General features: G+C 48.1%; 1 protein-coding gene and 1 long non-coding RNA gene across 2 annotated transcripts in view; one reads left to right on the top strand and one right to left on the bottom strand.

The window, feature by feature from the left end:
* Positions 1-4,688, top strand: part of LOC146339601 (uncharacterized) — a 43,608-nt gene extending 38,920 nt beyond the window's left edge. Inside the window, exon 4 of the long non-coding RNA XR_014784286.1 lies at positions 4,260-4,688. This is a non-coding gene — a long non-coding RNA (uncharacterized LOC146339601). The remainder of the gene's footprint in view (positions 1-4,259) is intronic.
* On the bottom strand, positions 2,322-19,175 carry CDC42EP1 (CDC42 effector protein 1). The gene is made up of 3 exons (XM_084809754.1): positions 18,916-19,175; positions 11,161-12,234; positions 2,322-6,257 (listed from the first exon to the last, which is right to left on the bottom strand). Exons 2-3 carry the CDS (start codon positions 11,576-11,578, stop codon positions 5,392-5,394), a joined length of 1,284 nt encoding a protein of 427 aa, XP_084665880.1. The 5' UTR covers positions 11,579-12,234; positions 18,916-19,175; the 3' UTR covers positions 2,322-5,391.
* Positions 19,176-19,506: the final 331 nt, after the last annotated feature.

Raw genomic sequence — 19,506 nt, 5'->3', positions numbered from 1 at the left:
GGAATGAAGAATGTTTCCTCCTTCTTTTGCTTTGATTATTTGGGCTACTAAGCTCTGGAGCACCAAGTATTAGAACTAAGGTGCACTGCAGGTTCATATGGGCCTCTTCCTAGGAGTCTGGTAGAGTGATTAATGATGCTTCTTTCCCAATTGAAACACAGAGACTAGTTTAGGAAAGGAGGAGGAAACTGGGTTGCTAGGCAACTGTAGGAGGAGCTCTGAAATGGCACAACATATATATAGGTGGGGGGTGGAGTGTGTGTGTGTGTGTAGGCATAGCATGACGTGGCGGAAAATGCAACAAGCCAGGGCCTTCATTCTACACTCCTAAAGTTGGCCTGTTGAATTGCACAAGGCTTGAAGGCTGAAATCCCAAGAAAAGAACGATCACATCATCAATCAGTATAGGTATAGATATATATGTATAAAAAATTGTAATAACGAGAACATTAATAAGTGCAAGGCGTACATAGGAGAGAGATGAGTGGGATTTTTGGTCTGAAGCATATCAGATAATCCAGAAATAGCTGGGAGCGATATTTGTCAAGAGGGTACCCTCACTCTTTAAACTTATAGAAAAATGGTGGGCAAACTCTGAACCCTACAGTAGGTATCTGTATTTTCACAGATCTATTGATCCCTGTCTTCTTTAAGGCCAAACCAGACATGGTGTTAAATGAGTCTTTGCATTTAACTTGGGCCTTTAAAAAATTCAAATAGCCATATGTGTTGTTGTTTTTAAACTGGGATTGCAGCTGGTGGGGAGGGCAAGTTTATCCTTTCTTCCCCTGCTGCTGGCCTGACAAAAAACGCTCCTCCAAACCTATGATTTTTCTTGGGAGGAAATCCCCCACTGGTGCCAAGAGTTCAGGGCAGAGCACCCGCTTTGCACATGAAAGGTCCCAGCTTCAATCCCCAGCATCTCCACATAGGACTGGGAAAGAACCCTGTCTGAAACCCTGGACACCCACTGTAGCCAGGCCTGTCCTGAATGGACCAATGGCCTGACTCTGTATTAGGCAGCGAGTGTCCTCCTTTTAAAAACATATGTGTGAAACACAAATATACATTTCAAGGTCACATGTAGTTTGGCCAACGCTTCCTAGGATCCGGCCCTAGCAATCAGGATGACCAGCCCTGGGGTAAGAAGGAGCACTGAATCTCCCCAGATCTGTCATTTAAGGGCGATTGCTTGTAGCTCTTTATATTGTTTAGGCAGTGGGTTGAGGTCAGCAAGTTATAACCAACAGCGCAGGGAACAGCACTTGGCTAGGCCTTCCCACACAGTGCTTGTTTATTATATTTCTCCGATTTCCTGCTCCCTGCTCCTTCCCAGTCCTGCCACGTAGATCTCATTGGTAGCGATTGCCAGAATGGGCTTCCTCCAGCCACTGCCAGTTTGCAAACAATCAGAGTGCTGTGAGGGACAGCTCAGTGACCTCATCTCCCAGCAATCTCTGCCTTGCCACAAAACCCTTTCTGTGTGTCAGGGAGAACAGGCTCATGCCAGAGAGACTGCGTGGCCAACATGGGGATGCCTGAATGCTCTGATCCAACGCTCTGGGCTGAGCAGAGACATCAGCAAAGAGAGGCAAGGTTACGCAAGGATCCCCCGACTCCCTAAACCTTTAGAAGAATGGTGTGCTCTTTACTCATTCATATTCTTGAACACAGCTGGCAGTAAACAGACACTTGCAACGTATTGCACCTTGTTGGACAGAATTGTGCAGAAAAGACCTCCTGGAGGGGTATATATCAGGGGCAGGCAGAAAGTAGAATGGGATCTACTGGTAGGTCTTTGGGTGATTTACCACAGATCTCCACAGGTTTCTGAGTCCTGATACTTAAACAAGAGCAAGCGAGGAAAAACCCCTCTGCAATGGCTGGCCTTGTGCTAATTGCTTATCTCTTACTCTCCTCTCTAAAATAGGGCTACTAATTGACCAGGTTTTTAATTGGTTGCTTTTGTTCAGCTCTGCTAACATTTAGAGCGTTGTGTTCAAATCCCTGATCTCACATGCAGATTTGTATATATCGCAAGCCCTATTTGGATGTTTAAGGAAGACTTAACCTGTACATGCAAGCAGGGCCATGCTGCATAAAGCCCCGCCTCCAACACTGTACACATTATATAGGGCCTCCCCCATCCCCAGGTTTTTGCCTAAATAGCATGAATGCCTGCAGAAGGGAGGCCTACTCATGTACAGCTGTGGGTGAGTAGCCTCCCTTCCACAGACATTCACACTTTATGCGTAAATGCTTGGTGAGAGAGGCTACGTAATAACATAAGGGGCAGGGCTACGCAGTGCAGCCCTTCTCCCTGCTTGTCTGTAAAGGGTTGTTTTCTTTTTTTTTTAAACACCTGAATAGGGAACCAGTGTATGGTTCATGGGGTGTCATAGACAATTGACTCCCCCCCCCATTTTGTGTCTAGCTCTGGTTGGTAGACTGAAGGCACAATCCTAATGCTGGGAGTTGTAGGACATTATTCTGTCTAAACCTGCATAGGATTGTGCTCTATGTTTAGACAGGACATTTTTCTGTCGAATTGTGCATAGGATTGCACCCTTAAGCATTCTAGTAAAAAAAAAAATAGATCCTGCAAGCCTGAAGTCTGCCCATTCCTGGTATATCTTATGGGATTTAGGAGAATCTTTTATCTTATCCCGCCCCCCCAACACAAACCATTGAGGAGAAAGGCTGTAAGACCCCATTCTGAATGGTGTTTGCTTTGGTCATCATAGCTATATGCATACCCAAGTGAACAAATCTCAGGGAACCGTTTTGTAGTAACCTGGTCATGGAGGAGGGACAAAATGCATATTCCTAGGCCTTTTAAACTTAATTTCTATGGATCCATCATCACGTGTGATGCATCCTGATTCGAACTGGCAGCCATATTAGATGCTGTGGCATGATTTCTTTCTCATGGCTGGTATGTCCTCTGAATAGCAAGAATGTGCTGTCTGGCATCCACCTTATCCCTTTTGTTTCTCGTCTAAATAATTCCTTGAGAGCAGAGTGATTTGACCATGGAAAAATGCAGATGGGCGATTGGGGGTTGGCTGTGTATGAGTATCTCCCAAAGTATTTGTGTGTGGGGGTGGGGGGGTGGGAAGAGCTGGACTAGGAACCTGATTCTCATGTTGTCACTGTGTTAGAAAATCATTACAAACCCACTCCGCCCGGCCCCACTTTCTGTCTGACGGCCTCTTCAAAATGTACATAATGAGGTGGTTCAGACTCCTCATGTTTCAGACAAGGTGTTTCTTTGAAAGCATCTCTATGTGAAAATTGCCATGAGAGTAATTCACCACCTCCTAGAGATGGCTTGATCTAGTCCTCTCTTTCTGGTAAATTGTTGCTGTGGCAGCAAATTTCGCATGGAGGCATTTTCAAATTAACTTCTCCCCCTTGCCCAAATGAAACCTATGGGAATGCAGTCTCCCTCAAGGACTATACTCTAGAGTAAGCATAGGTGTGTGTGTGATCTGGATCGGGACCCTTGTGTGTGTATGCTGGGGGGGCAGTTAGGGAGCTTTTGTGATCTGGATGGGGGTCCTTGCCCCTACTCCAGAGTAAGAGTGAAAGATGCAGCTGCTCAATATGGGTTTAAAGTAATGTCTGCTTTGGCCCTCAGCATGTGGGGATGGGGAGGTTGTGCTTCCCCATTGCCCAGCTGATTGGCACTGCAAAACAGTTTTTCCCAGCACCAATCAGCTGGGCAGTGAGGGGGGAGGATGTGATTTCAGTGGGGAGGAAGGTCCATGGGAATGACTTTCTCCACATATTGCCCTCCTCCATTTACAACACTCAGTGTAGTGAGGCTGGCTGGATATGCCCAATCTGATCTGATCTTGGAAGCTAAGCAGGGTCAGCCCTGGTTAGTACTTGGATGGGGGACCGCCTGGGAATCAGACTTCCTGCAGTGAGCAGGGGGTTGGACTTGATGGTCTTGTAGGCCCCTTCCCACCCTATGATTCTATGGAGTGGCAGACTGGGTGGGGTGTGGGGAGAGTCATCCCCATGGGCCTTCTTCCCCATGGGCCTTCTTCCCCATTCTCATTGTGTTCCACACCTCCTGCCACTCAGCTGAGTGGTCAGCTTAAATTGGCCAGCAGTCTGGGCACCTGTGTGGCCTCTGAGTACCACAGGTTGCCCACATATGCTTGAGGACAAGGTAGGCATGTAAGGAAGGCCCATGGGCTATATCTATCTGGCTTTCTCTTGATAAATATTTTCCACTCGTTTTCTTCCAGAACTTGAAACCTGCGGATGAGCTACCAGAGCAGCATTGTGGGGGCTATGAGTGCTGGGGACCAAATGAGAAAATCAGGTACCTACACCTGCATTAGGAAGTCCACAGAGTGGGGGACCAAATGAGAAAATCAGGTACCTACACCTGCATTAGGAAGTCCACAGAGCGGGGTGGAAAGAGGTCTCTCTCCACCTCCCATTTCAGTGAACTGAATTCCTATTTCCTACACCTTTGCAAAACAAGAGAGAGGATCCTGAATTCCTGTGAACCCCCTGGAAACAGGATGAAAACCAACGTCATAGGTAGGCTCCCCTGGAATGGACTCAGGGTGATGCCTTGTAGAAGACCAGGATTACATTTCCTCACTAGAATGCAAAACGAAGGATGGATAGACGTGGTCTAACCCAGGTTTCAATAAATGAAGAAATGGATGGAGTGTCAAAGAATTGTTTTTAGATCCAATCAAAGTCTGGTGTTCCTTGTAAGCAGAGGCGAGGGAACATCCTGGATGCTTTGGTGTCAGCATATCTGACTGGAAGAATAGCACTGCTGGTCTTTACCTCCAGCAGAAGTATCTCTTGATAGCTGGGTGGATAATGTTACATCAGGACTGAAGCAAACCTCACACTGTGAGTTCTCCCCTGTTCTTCCTAGACCTCAGGTTTGCTCCTTTTGTTGTTGTGGTAGTCCTTTCCTTCCTATATTTGTTTGGCAGAACTGTGGAGGGTCTTGCTGGCTTTTCTCAAGGATAATTTCTTTCTCCCAGGGAGTGGAGGGGTCATGGCACAGTCTGCAGTGACAGTATCAGTCAGCCAATGTGGGTGAAGGAAGTTGTGACCTTCTTGATGCCTTTAAACGTTTGCTGCTACGCAGAGCAAGAAGAGCTGGACGCCCTGCTTGGTACGGTTCTGCTTTTCTTCCATCCCTTCCTCTAAACTCCTGAATTGAGAAGGAGGGGGGAGCAAGGCGGAGAAAAGAGCTCCTTCCTTCACCTGCTTACCATCTTGAAAGAAGGCGAAACCTGCGAGTGCACACACCCCTCATGCTGTCAGCATGCAAGCTGCATTGTTCCCTTAAATGCTAGCATCCCCTAGGAATGTGATGAGAGGTCACAAGAGCACTTATATAGCTATTCAAACCTTAACTTCATCTTCCTCTCCCTCATCAACATATTCAAAGGAATCACTGTGCCCCTCTTTAGCAACAGTTGCCCTATCTCTGTAGGACTCCTCTTCTTCTTCCTCCTCTTCCTCTTCTTCTTCCTCCTCCTCCTCCTCCACTCTTTGGCGCCACCCAGTCTCACGTTCCTGCTGCTCTGCCACTCCTACCTTCAAGCGCCACGTGCTGGCATCTGGGCTTTCCCATGAAGCTTGACTTCTTGACTGTTCTTGCTGCTGCAGGCCGCGGTAGGTACCTCCCATGCCATAATGGCAAGCTAAAACCTTGGCTGCTTGGTTGAATTCCCTTGCTTCCATGTTGCAGTCCTTCCAGCGCCCTTGCCAGTGGGTCTCCTTTGGCACTGCTCCCAGGTCAGCGCTTGCGTTCTTTCCCTTAGAACATGGTGACCCTTCCTGAGACAACTCTATGGACTGAGAATCTCCATTGGTACATACTGAGTGTCCCAGTGGCAAACTCTCCTCGGAGTGACCCCAAAAGCTTGACACAGCTTTGCTTCCTTCCCTGTTTGCCTGAAGAGACCCTGATCTCTGAGGTGAAGAGTCCTCCGCCCAGGTGCTCTTTGGGTGAAGAGGTGAGAGAGTGTCACTGTTGGCTAAGGTTTTGCTTTCCTCTCGTTCCTCCTCTTCCCTGTTGCTGTGGCAGCCATCTCCCGAGAAGCTGATGACATGGAGGAGTTCGCTCATCAGGGAGGGGCCAAGGTCAAGACGGAAAGACAGCAAAGAGTCCGAACGCTTCAGGGCCGATTCGGCAAGGTGGGAGCTGTCCTGAGACTTCTCCGAGCGAGGAACACGGGGGATGGTGCAGAATCCGGATTCCAATCCTGAAAAGGCCACAGAACCGATAGTGAGAGAAAAGCATATACTGCTATGGGAGAACCAACCTTTTGTACTGCACTTGAGAGAACCCCAGAGGGCTGGATTTGGCCCCTGGGCAGCCGACATTAACTCAGCCTGAGGTTTAGCACCCCTGCAATAGCCTCTGAACATCCTCCAGCTCTTTGCAAACCCCATTATATTAAAAGCAGAATGAATTATGCGTCAGAGGCACTTGGCCTGGGCAATGAAATGGTAGGGTTGGTTACACTGCAAATATACGATGAGCAATGGGACCGCAGGCTTGATTACGCCACAGTATTGACTGGACGAACTGGAGGGACCAGGGAACTAGGTTCATATTTAAATGACTGGTTAACCTTCTCTTTTATGTGTTTTGCTCATGAAGCTGGAATTGATCGGGGCAAAACAAAAAGAAGACGCAAAGATGATATAGCAACAAAGCACCGGCGGTGGCGGGGGGCTTGAAATCTGTCCACTGCAACCGCTGCATGGCTCGCAATGTTCAACAGAGGGCAGCATTGCCCTGCATCTGTCTTGCAGCAGCAGCACAGCAGGGAGAGTGCCAGCAACGCCAGATAGACAGGGCAGGGAGCTGGGAAAGGGCCACTCTGCAGCAACAGGAGCTCAGAACAGAGACGGTTATTCATGTCCCTCCTAGCCCCATCTCAGTGCAAATGCTGTAGTGTAGATGCTTTTGTCCCAGAAGTGCAGAAGCGACAGGCAGAGCAAACAGCCTCTGTGTTTGAGCAATGAAAGCCAGAATCCTACCCCATGCTTTGAGCTCAAATCGAAATTCAGTTGGACACTTTTGCTATGTTGGTTGGGATTGCAGGGGAGGGTCTGGACTCTCCGCTTAAGGAGGATCAAGCAATACATTGACCAGTGTTTAGCCCTAGGTCAAGCTTCCCCAACCTGGTGCCCTTCAGAGGTGTTGAACTACAACTCCCATCATTCTGGGGAAGGCTGGGCTAGGCATTAGAGCAGGTCTGCCCCATTTTGGTCTGCATTCCCCTTCTGCCCACATTACTGTCACCCTTTCCCCCATATTGCCCTGTCTTCCACTCTGCTCTGACAAATATGCTGCACATTCCTTCCTCCATACACAGCCCTCTTTCCTAACAGCTGCTTGTTTGGCATTTCGTGCCCAAGAGAAACATCCCAGCTTAAGACAAACAGACAGGCATTGCCAATACTTCTGGAAATGACTGCTCTCCCCCATTTCTAAATGCCACCTCACATGTGCAAGTGTATCTGCCAACGCATGACAAAGCAGGGGATAGATTTACAGCCTAATCCTAGGTACATCTGCTCAGAAATAAGGCCCACTGCATTTGTTCGTTCAGACTTCCTCCCAAAATAAGTGTGTGTAAGACTGCAGCCTTAGACCTTCCCCTTCTGCCCTGTAACGCCTCTCCTCCCACACTCACCAGACCCTAAACCATGGAGAAAGTAATGTCAGTAAAATGTAGGCCAATTCTTATCATATACATTGGGCTAGATTCAGACTTAGTCATGCTTAGAGTAGACTCAAGGAAATCAATGGGACAAATCAGTCCCATGGATTTTAAGGTTCCTGTTTTATTGCAATGTATACATTTTATCAGTCTTGGTTTAGTATTGTTTGGAATTGTTGGGCAGTATCCAAGCATCCCACTGCGCTCCCATTTGATCTGTTGCGCAGGGGGACCCACTGCTCATGCAGCGTGGAGGTAGCAGTGCGAAAAACAACCCTAGAAACAAGCAGAAACACTTGTGTCTGGATCGGGACAGGTCAGCAAACCTTCCTTCTGCAAGCTCCGCAGACCTGCCTGTTCTGGGAACTAGTTTTTCCACTCATTTTGGATTTTTTTTAGAACTGCTAGTTCCTCATTGCACAAGCAGTGTATCTCACTAGCACGGGGACAGCTTTGGATACTGCCTGTTTTATTTTGTTGTTTTTATGGTTTTATTGTAGATCACCTTGAGTGCTCATTGAGTGGATGGGCAATCCAGAAATATATAAAATAAATAAATAGGTCCCATTTATTTCTGATCTAAGCATGCTGACCCTTTTCTCTGTCTGTCTGTCTGTCTCTCTCTCTCTGGCATGTTTATTCTGTTTTTCTGCCAAAATGGCTCCCCAAGCAGCTTCCAACATGACATAAATAAAAAACAAAACCTCTAGTTTGATTCCTTCATTCAGATCTCAAATCAAATACATTTTAGAAACAAAAACAATAGGACCTTCTTCGTGAGTTATGAGAAATGTAGGGGGTGCAAGTGGGATTACGCTGGCTGCCTTTGCTCCCATTCCCTGCTTGAATTCAACAAAACGGGAAAAGACGTACACACATACACCTGTATGCATGTATGTTAATCGGAGCAGGGGAGATGTCATTTCCAGGGGTACAGTTTGTACATGTGTAGGCTTTTTCACAAGTTATGCTGAAAATATGGAAGGGGCAGAATGAAGACAGCGGCATGGACTTTCCTTCATCTCTATGCCTATTCATTGTAACATTTGAAGAGGGTTAGTTAGGACACTTCATATTGCTATTGTTTAAAGGTGAGCAATAAATTATGTCCCCTGCCACCGTTCTACCCTGCTTTTACATTTGAATCTTATTTTACTTGCTCATGACCTCTGCAAAGCTGACCTTGTCCCTCTTAATTTTTTTTGCTCTTAATTTCTACCAGTTCCACTCTTGCAAAGCTTATCTTGCCTACTTGCCAGAGTAACATGGTTTAAGACACCCCACTGAAAAACTACAAATTGTAGGGCAGCACTTTGATCTAAAGCAGGGGTGGGCAACTTGTGGCCCTCCAGATTTTTGACCTGCAATTCTCATCAGTCCTAGCTAGCATAGCCAATATTGTGAGATGATGGGAGTCGTAGGCCTCAACATCTGGAAGGCCAGAAGTTGCCCACCCCGATCTAAAAGAAACCGGAAGCAATAGATACGAGTGAAAAAATAGTAAGCAAGTGGATGACCCAGGAGAGTGAAGTTACACTGCCTACTGAGAGTGAATCAGTAGGTGTCATGTGTGAGACCCTATGCCAGCTTTCCCCAACCTGAGGGCTGACTGATGTGTTGGACTACAGTGCCCACCATCGCCAGCCATTGGCCATGCTGTCTGGGAATGATGGGAGTTGTAGCCAAACACATCTGGAAGTTACCAGATTGGGGGAGGCTGCCCCATGTCCTGCTTTGACCCAGTGCTTTCTCTGAGGAAAATAAGATGCCTTTGGCACAATTAGTCATTCTCGAAATATCCAGGCTCTTTGCTATACTTTCTTCCATCTGGTTGTACTCACCAACAGCATGCATATTTGCAATGGAAGATTACTTTGCCCCTTCCTTTTCTTTTCCTTTTTTAACCACACTTCCCATTACCAGTCTTTCAAACCCTCTGTGGAGAACTGGGTAGACCAGAAAATGGATGTTGCTATTTCTGGCCTCTTCTTTAAGAGTGCCCAGAGAATGCCAAATGCACTCTGGGATTGAATGACTTGGCGGAAATATCACCACTTGTAAACCAGAGGAAGGCTATTGGAAGAGCCAATCACAAAGAAGTGGACGAGATCTAAAGAGCATCCTTAGATGCTTCGCTACCACTTCTTGGCTGAGAGGCAAAGAAAGGCCATCTGAAAGCATTCTGAGAGTGCTGGAGAGTGACGTCCCAGCCAGAAATCCTCAATTTACACAGTCTTTCATTTTACTCCGTTGAAAGACCTTCTAGACCTAAACACTTGCACAGTCATATTTGCCTGCGATGGCCCTGGAACAGCTCCGCAAGGCTGTCATTTAATGTTGTTTATAGCAGGGCTGGTCAGATTTCAGGCTTGCAGGATCTACTTTCTTTTTTTGTTTTGTTTTTTACTAGAACCCCCAAGATCCACCAACTGGAGCCTGGTGCAAAAGACATATATTAAGGAATTCTGAACCCAGAAATTTGAATAGCAGACTTGAATGGTGCTCACAGTCCTGCCAGACAAAAGTCATCTCCTGGTTAATTTCCTCCAAACTTTCTGCAGTTCGACAGCACAATTTAGGGAGGGAGGGGTGTCTTTTTGCAGCTATTGTTAAACAACTGAGAGTCAGAAATCCTTGACAATCTACCACACATCTGTCACTACATCCGGATCTACCTTTTAACCACCTCTGGTTTATAGGACACTGCAAAGACTCAGGAGGCAGTACTCCCCATCCAAAGCACCGATTTGGCAGCACAGCTCCTGGTTTGTCAAACATTGTAGGACTGTGTTGTGAGTAAAATAACTGAAGACTAAGAACAGAGCATTACTGGAGCAAAGGTTCACAGAAAGCATAGTGGAGAATAGGTATATTATGGAAGAGGTCACAGAGCTGCCCTTTTATCTGGGGTTGGGAGGAGAAACTGCTTTCAGCCTGAGAGCTGAATTCAACTTTGGAGAAGCTCTTGGGGGCCGCATTCCAGTGGTAGGCAGAGCCAAAGGCAAAAGGGGCAGGGCCAAAACCCAGAAATACCAGCATATTTTAGCTTAAAGCTCTTACTGCCATTAACTAAGCCTTAGGAGAGGTATTTCAACCTTTTAGAAAGGGGAAAAAACTGCAAAAGCCAGGAAACCACCACATAGCTGCTCAGGTGAAAAGGGATGGGGGCAGGGGAAGGGCACATGGCCGTTTCGGGGAACTCCAGAGGGCCAGATTGAGACCCTAGGAGGGCCAGATTTGGCTCCTCCAGGCCTGCCTTAAATATACCCGGCACATATGCAGAACTGTCAAAAGGATTTCAAAAACAGGCATTTGTGTATGTCTGCAAATGTCTCCATTGCACACCCAAGGAAACTGTGGCACTGCACAGGCCGAAGCCTGGAGCAAGGTACCTCCCATTCCACCCAGATCACCTACCCCCAAAGCCACCTACCATAGTCGGAGAAGCTGTTGGGGGTGCTCTTGAAGGCAAACGTGACGCCCAGGCCATCCCTCCCGTAGCCGGCCTCATTGAGCTGGGGCAGCGACACGGCGTTCTTGATGATGGGCGAGATGGCGGGAGGCAGCGGTGAGGCCTCCTCCTTGCTTCGGCTCCCCCGGTTCCTTAGTGGGCTCCTCCTCACGTGCCGCAGCGTCCGAAGAAAGAAGTTGTCGGGCTTGGCTTCCTCCCCGCCGTGGTTCCTGAGGAAGGACGTGTCTCCGAAGGCATCGCCGCCTCGCCCCACGTGCATGGTGTGGCGGAAGTCTCCCAGCGGCGGGCTGATCATGTCTGGCGTCAGCTCCGTCTTGAGGCGGCGCTTGCTGTGGGAGCCAGACACCCAGCCAATCACTGGGAGCTTCCCAAGACTCATCTCCTAGCCTGTTGAGTGGAACCCCGACTTGGAAATGCAGTGATGTCTCCTTCAGAAGAGGTGGACTCCACTCCAGAGGGGTGTGTCTGTGTGTGTCTCAGTGACTGGTCACACTCCAGGATCCCCCATCACTTTTGTTTTTCTTCTTCCCTTGTGCCCTTTTTCTTCCAGGCTACTTCAAGAATGAAGACCAAACTGTCAAGGAACTTCTGGATTTCCTGCAGGGAAGGGGTATCGAACATCCACCCGTCTCCCTGGTCCCTTTCGGTAGTGCCCTGTTGCAGCTTTCATGAAGCCACCAAGATAATTGGTTTCGTGCAGGTCTGAGCCTTCAGGAATGCAGAGAGGGGATGACTGTAGATGGGAATCCTCGTTTCTCACCTTGGGCAGGGGATGAAGCAGTGACCCAGGAGTCTGTTGTTAGACCGGTGGCTGCTCTTGTCTGGCTGGAAGTGAGCAAAGCTGGAGGATTAATGTTAATCCTGTGGACTCTTCTTCCGCCGTCTCTCTCTCTCTCTCTCCTTCTCCCCACCCTCTCTCATTCCACCTCCCACTTGTGTGGGAGCTGACTAACAGATGCGGGCAGCAGGTCACAGGAGCCACAGTGGGAAACTCAGGTCAGACGCTTTGATCCTGGATTCCTGCCATAAGACATTCTGGAAAAGACAGATGGAAAGGAAAGGTGAGGCCCCCGAGATGAGACTGCCTGAAGGTGACGACTTCAGAAGTGAGACAAGCCTTCTTGCGCTTGTTGCCGACCTGCAGCAGAAGCACAATGGGCTTTAGCACAGTGGGCTTTGTCCATTATGCTAAGGCAAAGTTACATGGTTAATTAAACAGGACTCTTTCTTGTCTCCCACCAGGTGGCAGAGATGGGTGAGGTTTTCTGTTTGTTACGCATAAGGGCTATAATGATTTCTATCGAATGCAATACTGTTGGTCAACCAGCTCTGGAGAAGGTACAAGCCCTTCCAGGCTATAGGCAGAAATGACTTTCTTCCTTACCTCCCCTCCGCTAACATAGACCAGGATGGCTTTTAAGACCAGCTGAAATGGGATGCGATGGTAAGGAGGTTTGATTTCTCTGTACCTGTACAATCATATGCCTTATAGTAGGGATAGGCAAACTAACCTTGTACAACCTGGTGCTTTCCAGATGTTTTGGACTTCAGCTCTCATAATCCCTGACCATTGGCCATGCTGGGTGGGGATGATGGGAGTCGGGAGTCTTAACAGATGTGGAGGGCAACAGATTGGGGAAGGCTGATCAATGGAATGTTGCTGCTCTGGAAGAGGAGTTCTTTGTGGTGCTCTCAAAGACACAGATACATCTGTATTGGTTGTGGTGGGGGTTGGACACACTCTATAAATGTTTCTGAGCTTCCATAGCCATGTAAGCCCTCAATTTGCACAGGAGATGGGCATAATAATGTGGCCAGCAATGACTGTCCACATTACACAGCACAAGTCTCTTATGCTTATGGGGTCTTCCAATGATGTGCTTTCTTTTGGGGGATAACTTCCCTTATATTTCTGGTTCCTCTGAGAGTGGAGATGTCATCGTGTAGATGTGCTTATGGGTTCATTAGCTCCCCAGTATTTAAGTCCTGAATCTGCATTTCTTAAGTTGTGGTGGTGGTGGTGGTGGGGAATTAATGGTTCCCACCTGAGCAATTCTTTAAAAAGCATCACTACTTGTTGGAGAGGGGTCAGAGTTTGCCAACTGGCTGAGGGTTTTTAACATTGTTTAACTGCTAGGCAAAGGGCAATTGTACATGTAGATTCAACTGGATGCTGAATCCATTCTTTGTTGCTTGGCTTTGAAAAAACTGGCAGGCCTAGCACTAATAGGCTTAGGCCTGAAGCCTAAATAAAGCACAGATGTTTTAGTGTACACAAGTGAGCTTCTCTGATCCTGACAGTGGGACTCTTCGTTAGTCTACAGCAGCTGTCTCCAACCTGATGCCCTCCAGAAGTTTTGAACTTCAACTCAGCCCTAGCAAGCATGGCTAATGGCCAGGTGATGGTGTTGTAATCCAAAACATCTGGAAGGCACACAGCCACCCCAATAAGCTATCCTCCAGACGCTTTGGAGTACAAGTCCCTTCAGCCCCAGTTAGCATGGCCAATGGGCAGGGATGATGAGGGTTGTAGTCCAAAACATATAGAATGTACCACGTTGGTCTACACATGCCTATGTTGGCCTGCTTCATACATGACGGAATCCCTACATTGATGGTGCTTCTGTGGAGGAAGATCTATATAAACCATGTGCAGTTTGTCATGTGCAATGTTCCCACATGCATCTGTTTTGCTCGATGTTCAGCATTTCAAAAAGCTAGAGATTTGAAGCGTTGCCAGATTTCAGTACAAACTTTCATTTCCACACATTGCCTCTGAGAAAGGCGCTTGTACCCATTTCTCAGCCCAAGACTTCCATTTCCCTGTCCCAGCCTTGCCCACAGTCCATTCAAGATCTCCACTCCCCCACCCCCACCCATCTCTGTTCTCCATCTTGTGGATCACCTTGGAAAGAGCAGATGCCAGGGCAGGCTAAAATGGCACAGCAAGATTGCCCCCCCCTTCTCGGTTGCTGTGTTCTGTGCCAATCCCATGCCACGTGTCTTTCTGTGTCCTGGCTTTGTTTACTCACTTAGGGCCCCTCTTATCTACTAGGGTTAGAAGCTGGCAAAGGAAAGATTTAAAAAAAACACTTCTTATCTACTAGAGTTAGAAGCTGGCAAACAAGGTTTTAAAAAAACACTTTTTATCTATTCCAGTTAGAAGCTGACAGATGTTGGCTGCTTTTTTTCAAGAGTGTGTGTGTGTGTGGGAGCACCGTTGCCCTCCATTCCTTGGACAGCCAATGCCCCTGCTGTGTACACAGAAGGACATAGGATTGTTGGTCACCCAGACAGATGGAAAAAGGGGTATAGCCACAGTAGACAGATCACACAAAGGCCCTTCCAAAATACCAGATCCCCCACAACCTGGTGTGCTTTACATGTCTTAGCCCCACCAAGTGTCAGTAGCATTGCATCCTGTCCCTACATCGGGGTGGGGAACCTGTGGTGATGGTAAAGAAAGACTGACATGCTGAATTCTGCCCATGATCCAGCTTTTAAAGGTACAGAAGCCCTAAAATACAGTCAGTGTAAATAAGGATTACCAGCTTTTTCTTTCTTAGCAGTGCTCTCACCAATTTAACAGCAGTGTGACAAGCAGAAATTCAACAGCCCAACCCTTTTTCCATTGCTATATCTTCAGGCTGGGAAAATTTTCAGCTGGACTCTGGTTGTTACCCAGTAATTAAAGACACAGGAGCCCTGCCAGAAACAAAGGTGGCAATCCTACTGTATATTCATCTTTCTTTTAGTCTACCCGTCTCTCATACCACAGAGAGATTCTCCATTGTCTATAGCAGGGGTGGGCAGGTAGTACTTTTCCAGATGTTTTGGACTTCAACTCCCAGTATTCCTGACTATTGGCCATGCTGGCAGGGGCTTCTGAGAGTCTGAAGCCCCAAACCCATTTCTCTGTTATTCCCACCCCCTTCTGTCTACCTCTTCCTCCCTGCTGTATGCCGCCCTTGGGCTGCAGGGGTGCTCACCACTGGTCTACAGCCTTCAGTAGGTGACAACGCCTGAGAGGAGCAGGCAGAGGGAGATGTATGTTTAAGCCTGGGTTCCTTTAGAGCAGGGATGGGCAACTTGTGGCCTTCCAGATGTTTTGGCTTTCAACTCCCATCAGCCCTAGGCAGCTTAGCCAATGGTGAGGAATCATGGGAACTGTAGGCCAAAACATCTGGAGGGCCATAAGTTGCCTGTCCCTGCTAGATTCTTCTCTCTGCAAGCCAAGAGCAGACTTGGGAAATACCACATGTGCCATTTTAAAGGAGAGAAAAAGATATGCTGGTTAAGGTAGTCACCTAAGTAGTGACCAGATGCGAGAGAGAACAGGGCTCCTGTAACTTTGATACCTCTGTAAAAAAAGTAGCATTTGTTGTCGCAGTGTGGCGGGACTGAGAAAAGTTATGCCTGTAGAAATTCTCCCACAGACACAAGTACAAAAGTCCTGTCCTCCTATCTTGCAACCGGTCAGTTTAAAGCTGCCCATTTAGCTTTTTCGTTACGCCATTTTCAAGGGCAGACAATGGACAACTCTAAATAAATCTACCTAAGTTTGCATATAGGACATTTTATAACTCTTTGGGATGGGGGCAAAATGACAGTTTTTGTGGGAAGCTGAAAAAAATGTTGTAGGTGTTTGGACTGCAACTTACACAGCTTCATATGGTAAAAGTGCCTGGTCAGGGAGAAAATACAAGCACTAACCTCTCTCTCCCTTTTCTCTCCCAGTCCCCTATATGATTGTCTCATTTGTTTTAGGTCAGCCTTCCCCAACCTGGTGCCCTCCAGATGTGTTGGACCTGGGGGTTATGGGAGCTGTAGTCCCAACACATCTGCAGGGCTCCAGGCTAGGGAAGGCTGTTTTAGACTATGAACTTGAGGGCAGGGACCTATTACATTGATTCATGTACAATGCCCAGTATATTTTAGGCTCTTTTTTAGAAACAATATATGATGACGATGAGGATGTCCTTTTCCCTCCCTGCTTGCCAAACTCAGCTGCCCTCACCACGGTTCCCTCTCTCATTGAGGCCCAGAGGTTTTGTGGGCATCTCCACAGAGGTAGTGAGAGGGAGGAGGGAAAGGGAGAACAGAAAAGGTACTACTAGCACACATTCTGGCTGCGGTCAAGAACTGTTCCTTTGTTGGCACAGTCCCTGGAAAGGACTTTTCTCCACCACACAATCCCTGACAAAAAGAATGAGCTCAAAGTCGAAATTGTAACTCCTTTAGAACTTGCTGCCCTTGTTGCCAAGAGCAAGTCCTTCCCTTCCCTACAGAAGGCCTCAGGCTTCTGCCAAAACCACAGTGTGCCACAGGCTTCTTGGGATGCCTTATCTGCCATCTTTGGCTTGGCTCCGTCTTTCCTTCTTCTCCCTGCCAACCAACCTAGGCTGCTGCTGCTGAGACTCTACCAAACTGTGCTGCCGAGGAACAACAGCGGCAGCAGAAAAAACCCTTCCCACTCACTTGAATTCATAGCCCAAGTCCAGTGATTCCTTTGTTTAAGGAAAGCTCTCGTGACTGTCTGGTCAACACAGCGACAATGGCTTTTGTTCACATCCTCCATCTGCCTGGCTATCTATTCATCTGTCACATGTGCAGTGGAATCCTAAGCATGTTTACTTGGTCCTACTGAGTTCAGTGTTGCTTACTCCCAAATATATGTGTGCATAGGATTGCAGCCACTGCTTGACAGCCCTTCCGTCACCCCTGCTTTCAGACTAGGGCCTGCTCTCCAGATGTTGGATTGGCTGGGGATGACAGGATCCTCAGTATACTGTCTGGGGATGGTGGGAATTTTAGCCCCACATATCTGGAGGGTCCTAGGCTGGGATAGGCCTTAGGCTGGGGGTGGGTAAGTTGTGGCCTTCTAGATGTTTTGACCTACAACTCCCATCAGACCTAGCCAGCATAGCCAAAGGAGAGGGCTGATGGGGGCTGTAGGACAAAACATCTGGAGGACCACAATGTGCCCATCCCTTTTCTGGGCACTTTCCCCTATTTCTCTAGCATCTCTTGAACATCCAGTTTTCTTTCAGCCCAATCTTGCCGGTTAACAGAACCCCAAAGAAAGTGTTGAAACCAGAAAATGGTAATTACACCTCTTTGCCTGCTTCTGTTCCTTCATTAGGGTTCCTGTGCTCCTTATTTCAGGAGATTCCTGGCTTATGGTAGTCCAGACAATTATAGTTACACAGAACAGAGGGAGCAACCCTATGGGGATAGTCTGCTACCCCCGAACTCGGAGGTGACCACCTATCCAATGCAGGGCGGGCAGAGCATGGAGCTGATCTCCATGCTCTGGCCATGCTGCATTCATGGCTAGATGGCCAATTTTGGCTGTCTAGCCATGGGACTTCGGAGTTGGGGGGGGGGAGGCCAGAAAACACATAGGAAGCATCGTACCAGCGCTTCCGTACTCCCCACGCCTAGGAACGCCCCCTTTTGCCCTGCTCCACGCTGCTCATCCAAGCGCAGAGCTCAGGAACTATCCATGCCACTCCGAGGTTGGTTCCGGGAAACTGAACCATCCTATGGCCATCTAGCTGCTCTCTAGCGGCCCTAGGATTGTGCCCTTAATGTATCAGATTAGCAACACCAGAATGCTTTTTAATTTTGATCTGCCAGGTTCAAAAGGCTGGTTACCAGAGACACTGCATATTCTGTTTGAAAGAAATAGAAGGAAAGGTTTGAGGTATCTTCTTGGCTGGGACTACTAGAATCCAAACTCAGGCTCCCTAAAAGATAGGCATACCCAAAGCAGAAAGAGATAACTCAGGGTGGGTTGAGAACAGAATTAGGACTGTTGAGTTACAGTTTTGAGTGGAACTCAGTAAGGTTCCATGAAAAAGAGTTCTTTCCCATTTCACTAGTAAGTCATCTGGAACTGGAGCCACCAAAGGCCTGGAAGACCTCCTGCTGGGGACAGTCCATTTTTGCCCCCCCCCCCCGATGATAGGTCAGCTTCACAAACCTTGGATGAAAAACGAGTCATACACATACACACACACACAGCACATGGGGGTGGTGGTTCTTCAGAAAAATTTAGCTAAGGTCTTAAATACCAATGATTTAAATATTAAATCACATACACTTCTCCTGCTCCTTCCTAAAAGCAATTCCCATTCCCACCTGAAAAACCTAAGTAGCTCTAGTCTGGGAAAGCATGGTACAAGTTCCCAACAACTTTCATTACCCCCACCCTCCGCACTACCCCTCCTTCAGCATCCTCTCTTTCCCCCCTCCCGTGTTGGGCATGGCTCTCTCTCGACTCGCCCACGATCGCTTCTTCCCTGCGTCTCGGCTCCTTCTTCCCTACCGAGCTCTGTTCCCTCTAACTTCCCCACAGCACCATTTACTCATCTCTTGTCATGTCTTCTCCTTTCACGCTGAACTTGTACCCTATTCCCCACAAACGCCAGTTCTTATCACCCTCCCTCCCTCCTTATTTTACATTCGCTTCTTCCTCCAATAAGTTTCTCTCTCCCATCCTCTTCTTCTCTATTCCCCATTGCGTTGTCACTGTCCCCCTTCCTCTTGTTTTCTTCATCACCCCCTCTTTCACATTTTCTTCATCGCCCCCTTTGTCCCTTCCCCGCAACCCCTTTCCCCTCCTCTTGCCATCCCAGTCTCTCACTCCTCATGATGGCCTTAAACTCAGTGCGACTCGACACGCGAACAAAAATGAAAACTTTTGGACTTTACCTTTGCTTGAAAAAGGAGGGTGGAGGGGGGGGGAGATTGCCTTTCTGCTCTTTCTAAGAAGCTTGCTTTTTTCTCTCTTCCCCAAGAAGAGTTGCTGGTCGCGCTACATCAAGCGACTTCCTCCTAGGATCCCTTTGGCCACCACAGCCGGGAGGGCTCGTGTGTGTGTTCGTGGGAACGCCGGTGCCGTTCTAGAGCCCCAAACCGTTCTATTCCCCGGTGCCGTCCCTTCAGCGCGGGCATGAAGCCGTGGAGCGAGCGAGCCCGAAGGAGGCAGAAGAGGGATGTGGCGAGTAGTGGGTGGAGTTCCAGCAGCGGCTGACCAATCCTGAGCCGTCAGGGACTGAAGGCTAGAGAGGACTGCATCGATTTCAAAAGTCCGGCCGAGGGAAATTAACAGCTCCGGATCCCTCGGTCCTTCTCTCCCCGCCCCCCGTCTTTCCAGATGAGAGTCCTTCCCTCTCACAAAGAGTCTGGGAGTTGGAATATTTCCCCTCCTCAAGAGGAATGAGCGGGTTAGCCTTCTCAGTATTTGCTAGGCTCATCTTTCCGCTCCCTCTAGCGACTTATTCCTTGGGGCTGGGGGTATAT

Source organism: Heloderma suspectum, chromosome 7, assembly GCF_057233095.1.
Source record: "Heloderma suspectum isolate Gila_16-S chromosome 7, 16-S_ref, whole genome shotgun sequence".
NCBI lineage: Eukaryota > Metazoa > Chordata > Lepidosauria > Squamata > Helodermatidae > Heloderma > Heloderma suspectum.
The sequence above is the reverse complement of the archived record's forward strand: the minus strand, read 5'-3'. Positions and strand labels throughout refer to the sequence as shown.

What these genes read in the sequence shown, in the direction of transcription:
- CDC42EP1 (XM_084809754.1), bottom strand. Translation starts at nt 11,578, where the DNA reads ATGAGTCTTGGGAAGCTCCCAGTGATTGGCTGGGTGTCTGGCTCCCAC. An exon ending in CAACAGCTTCTCCGACTATG is followed by an intron (nt 6,258 to 11,160) that starts GTAGGTGGCTTT and finishes TGGCCTTTTCAG; the next exon opens with GATTGGAATCCGGATTCTGC.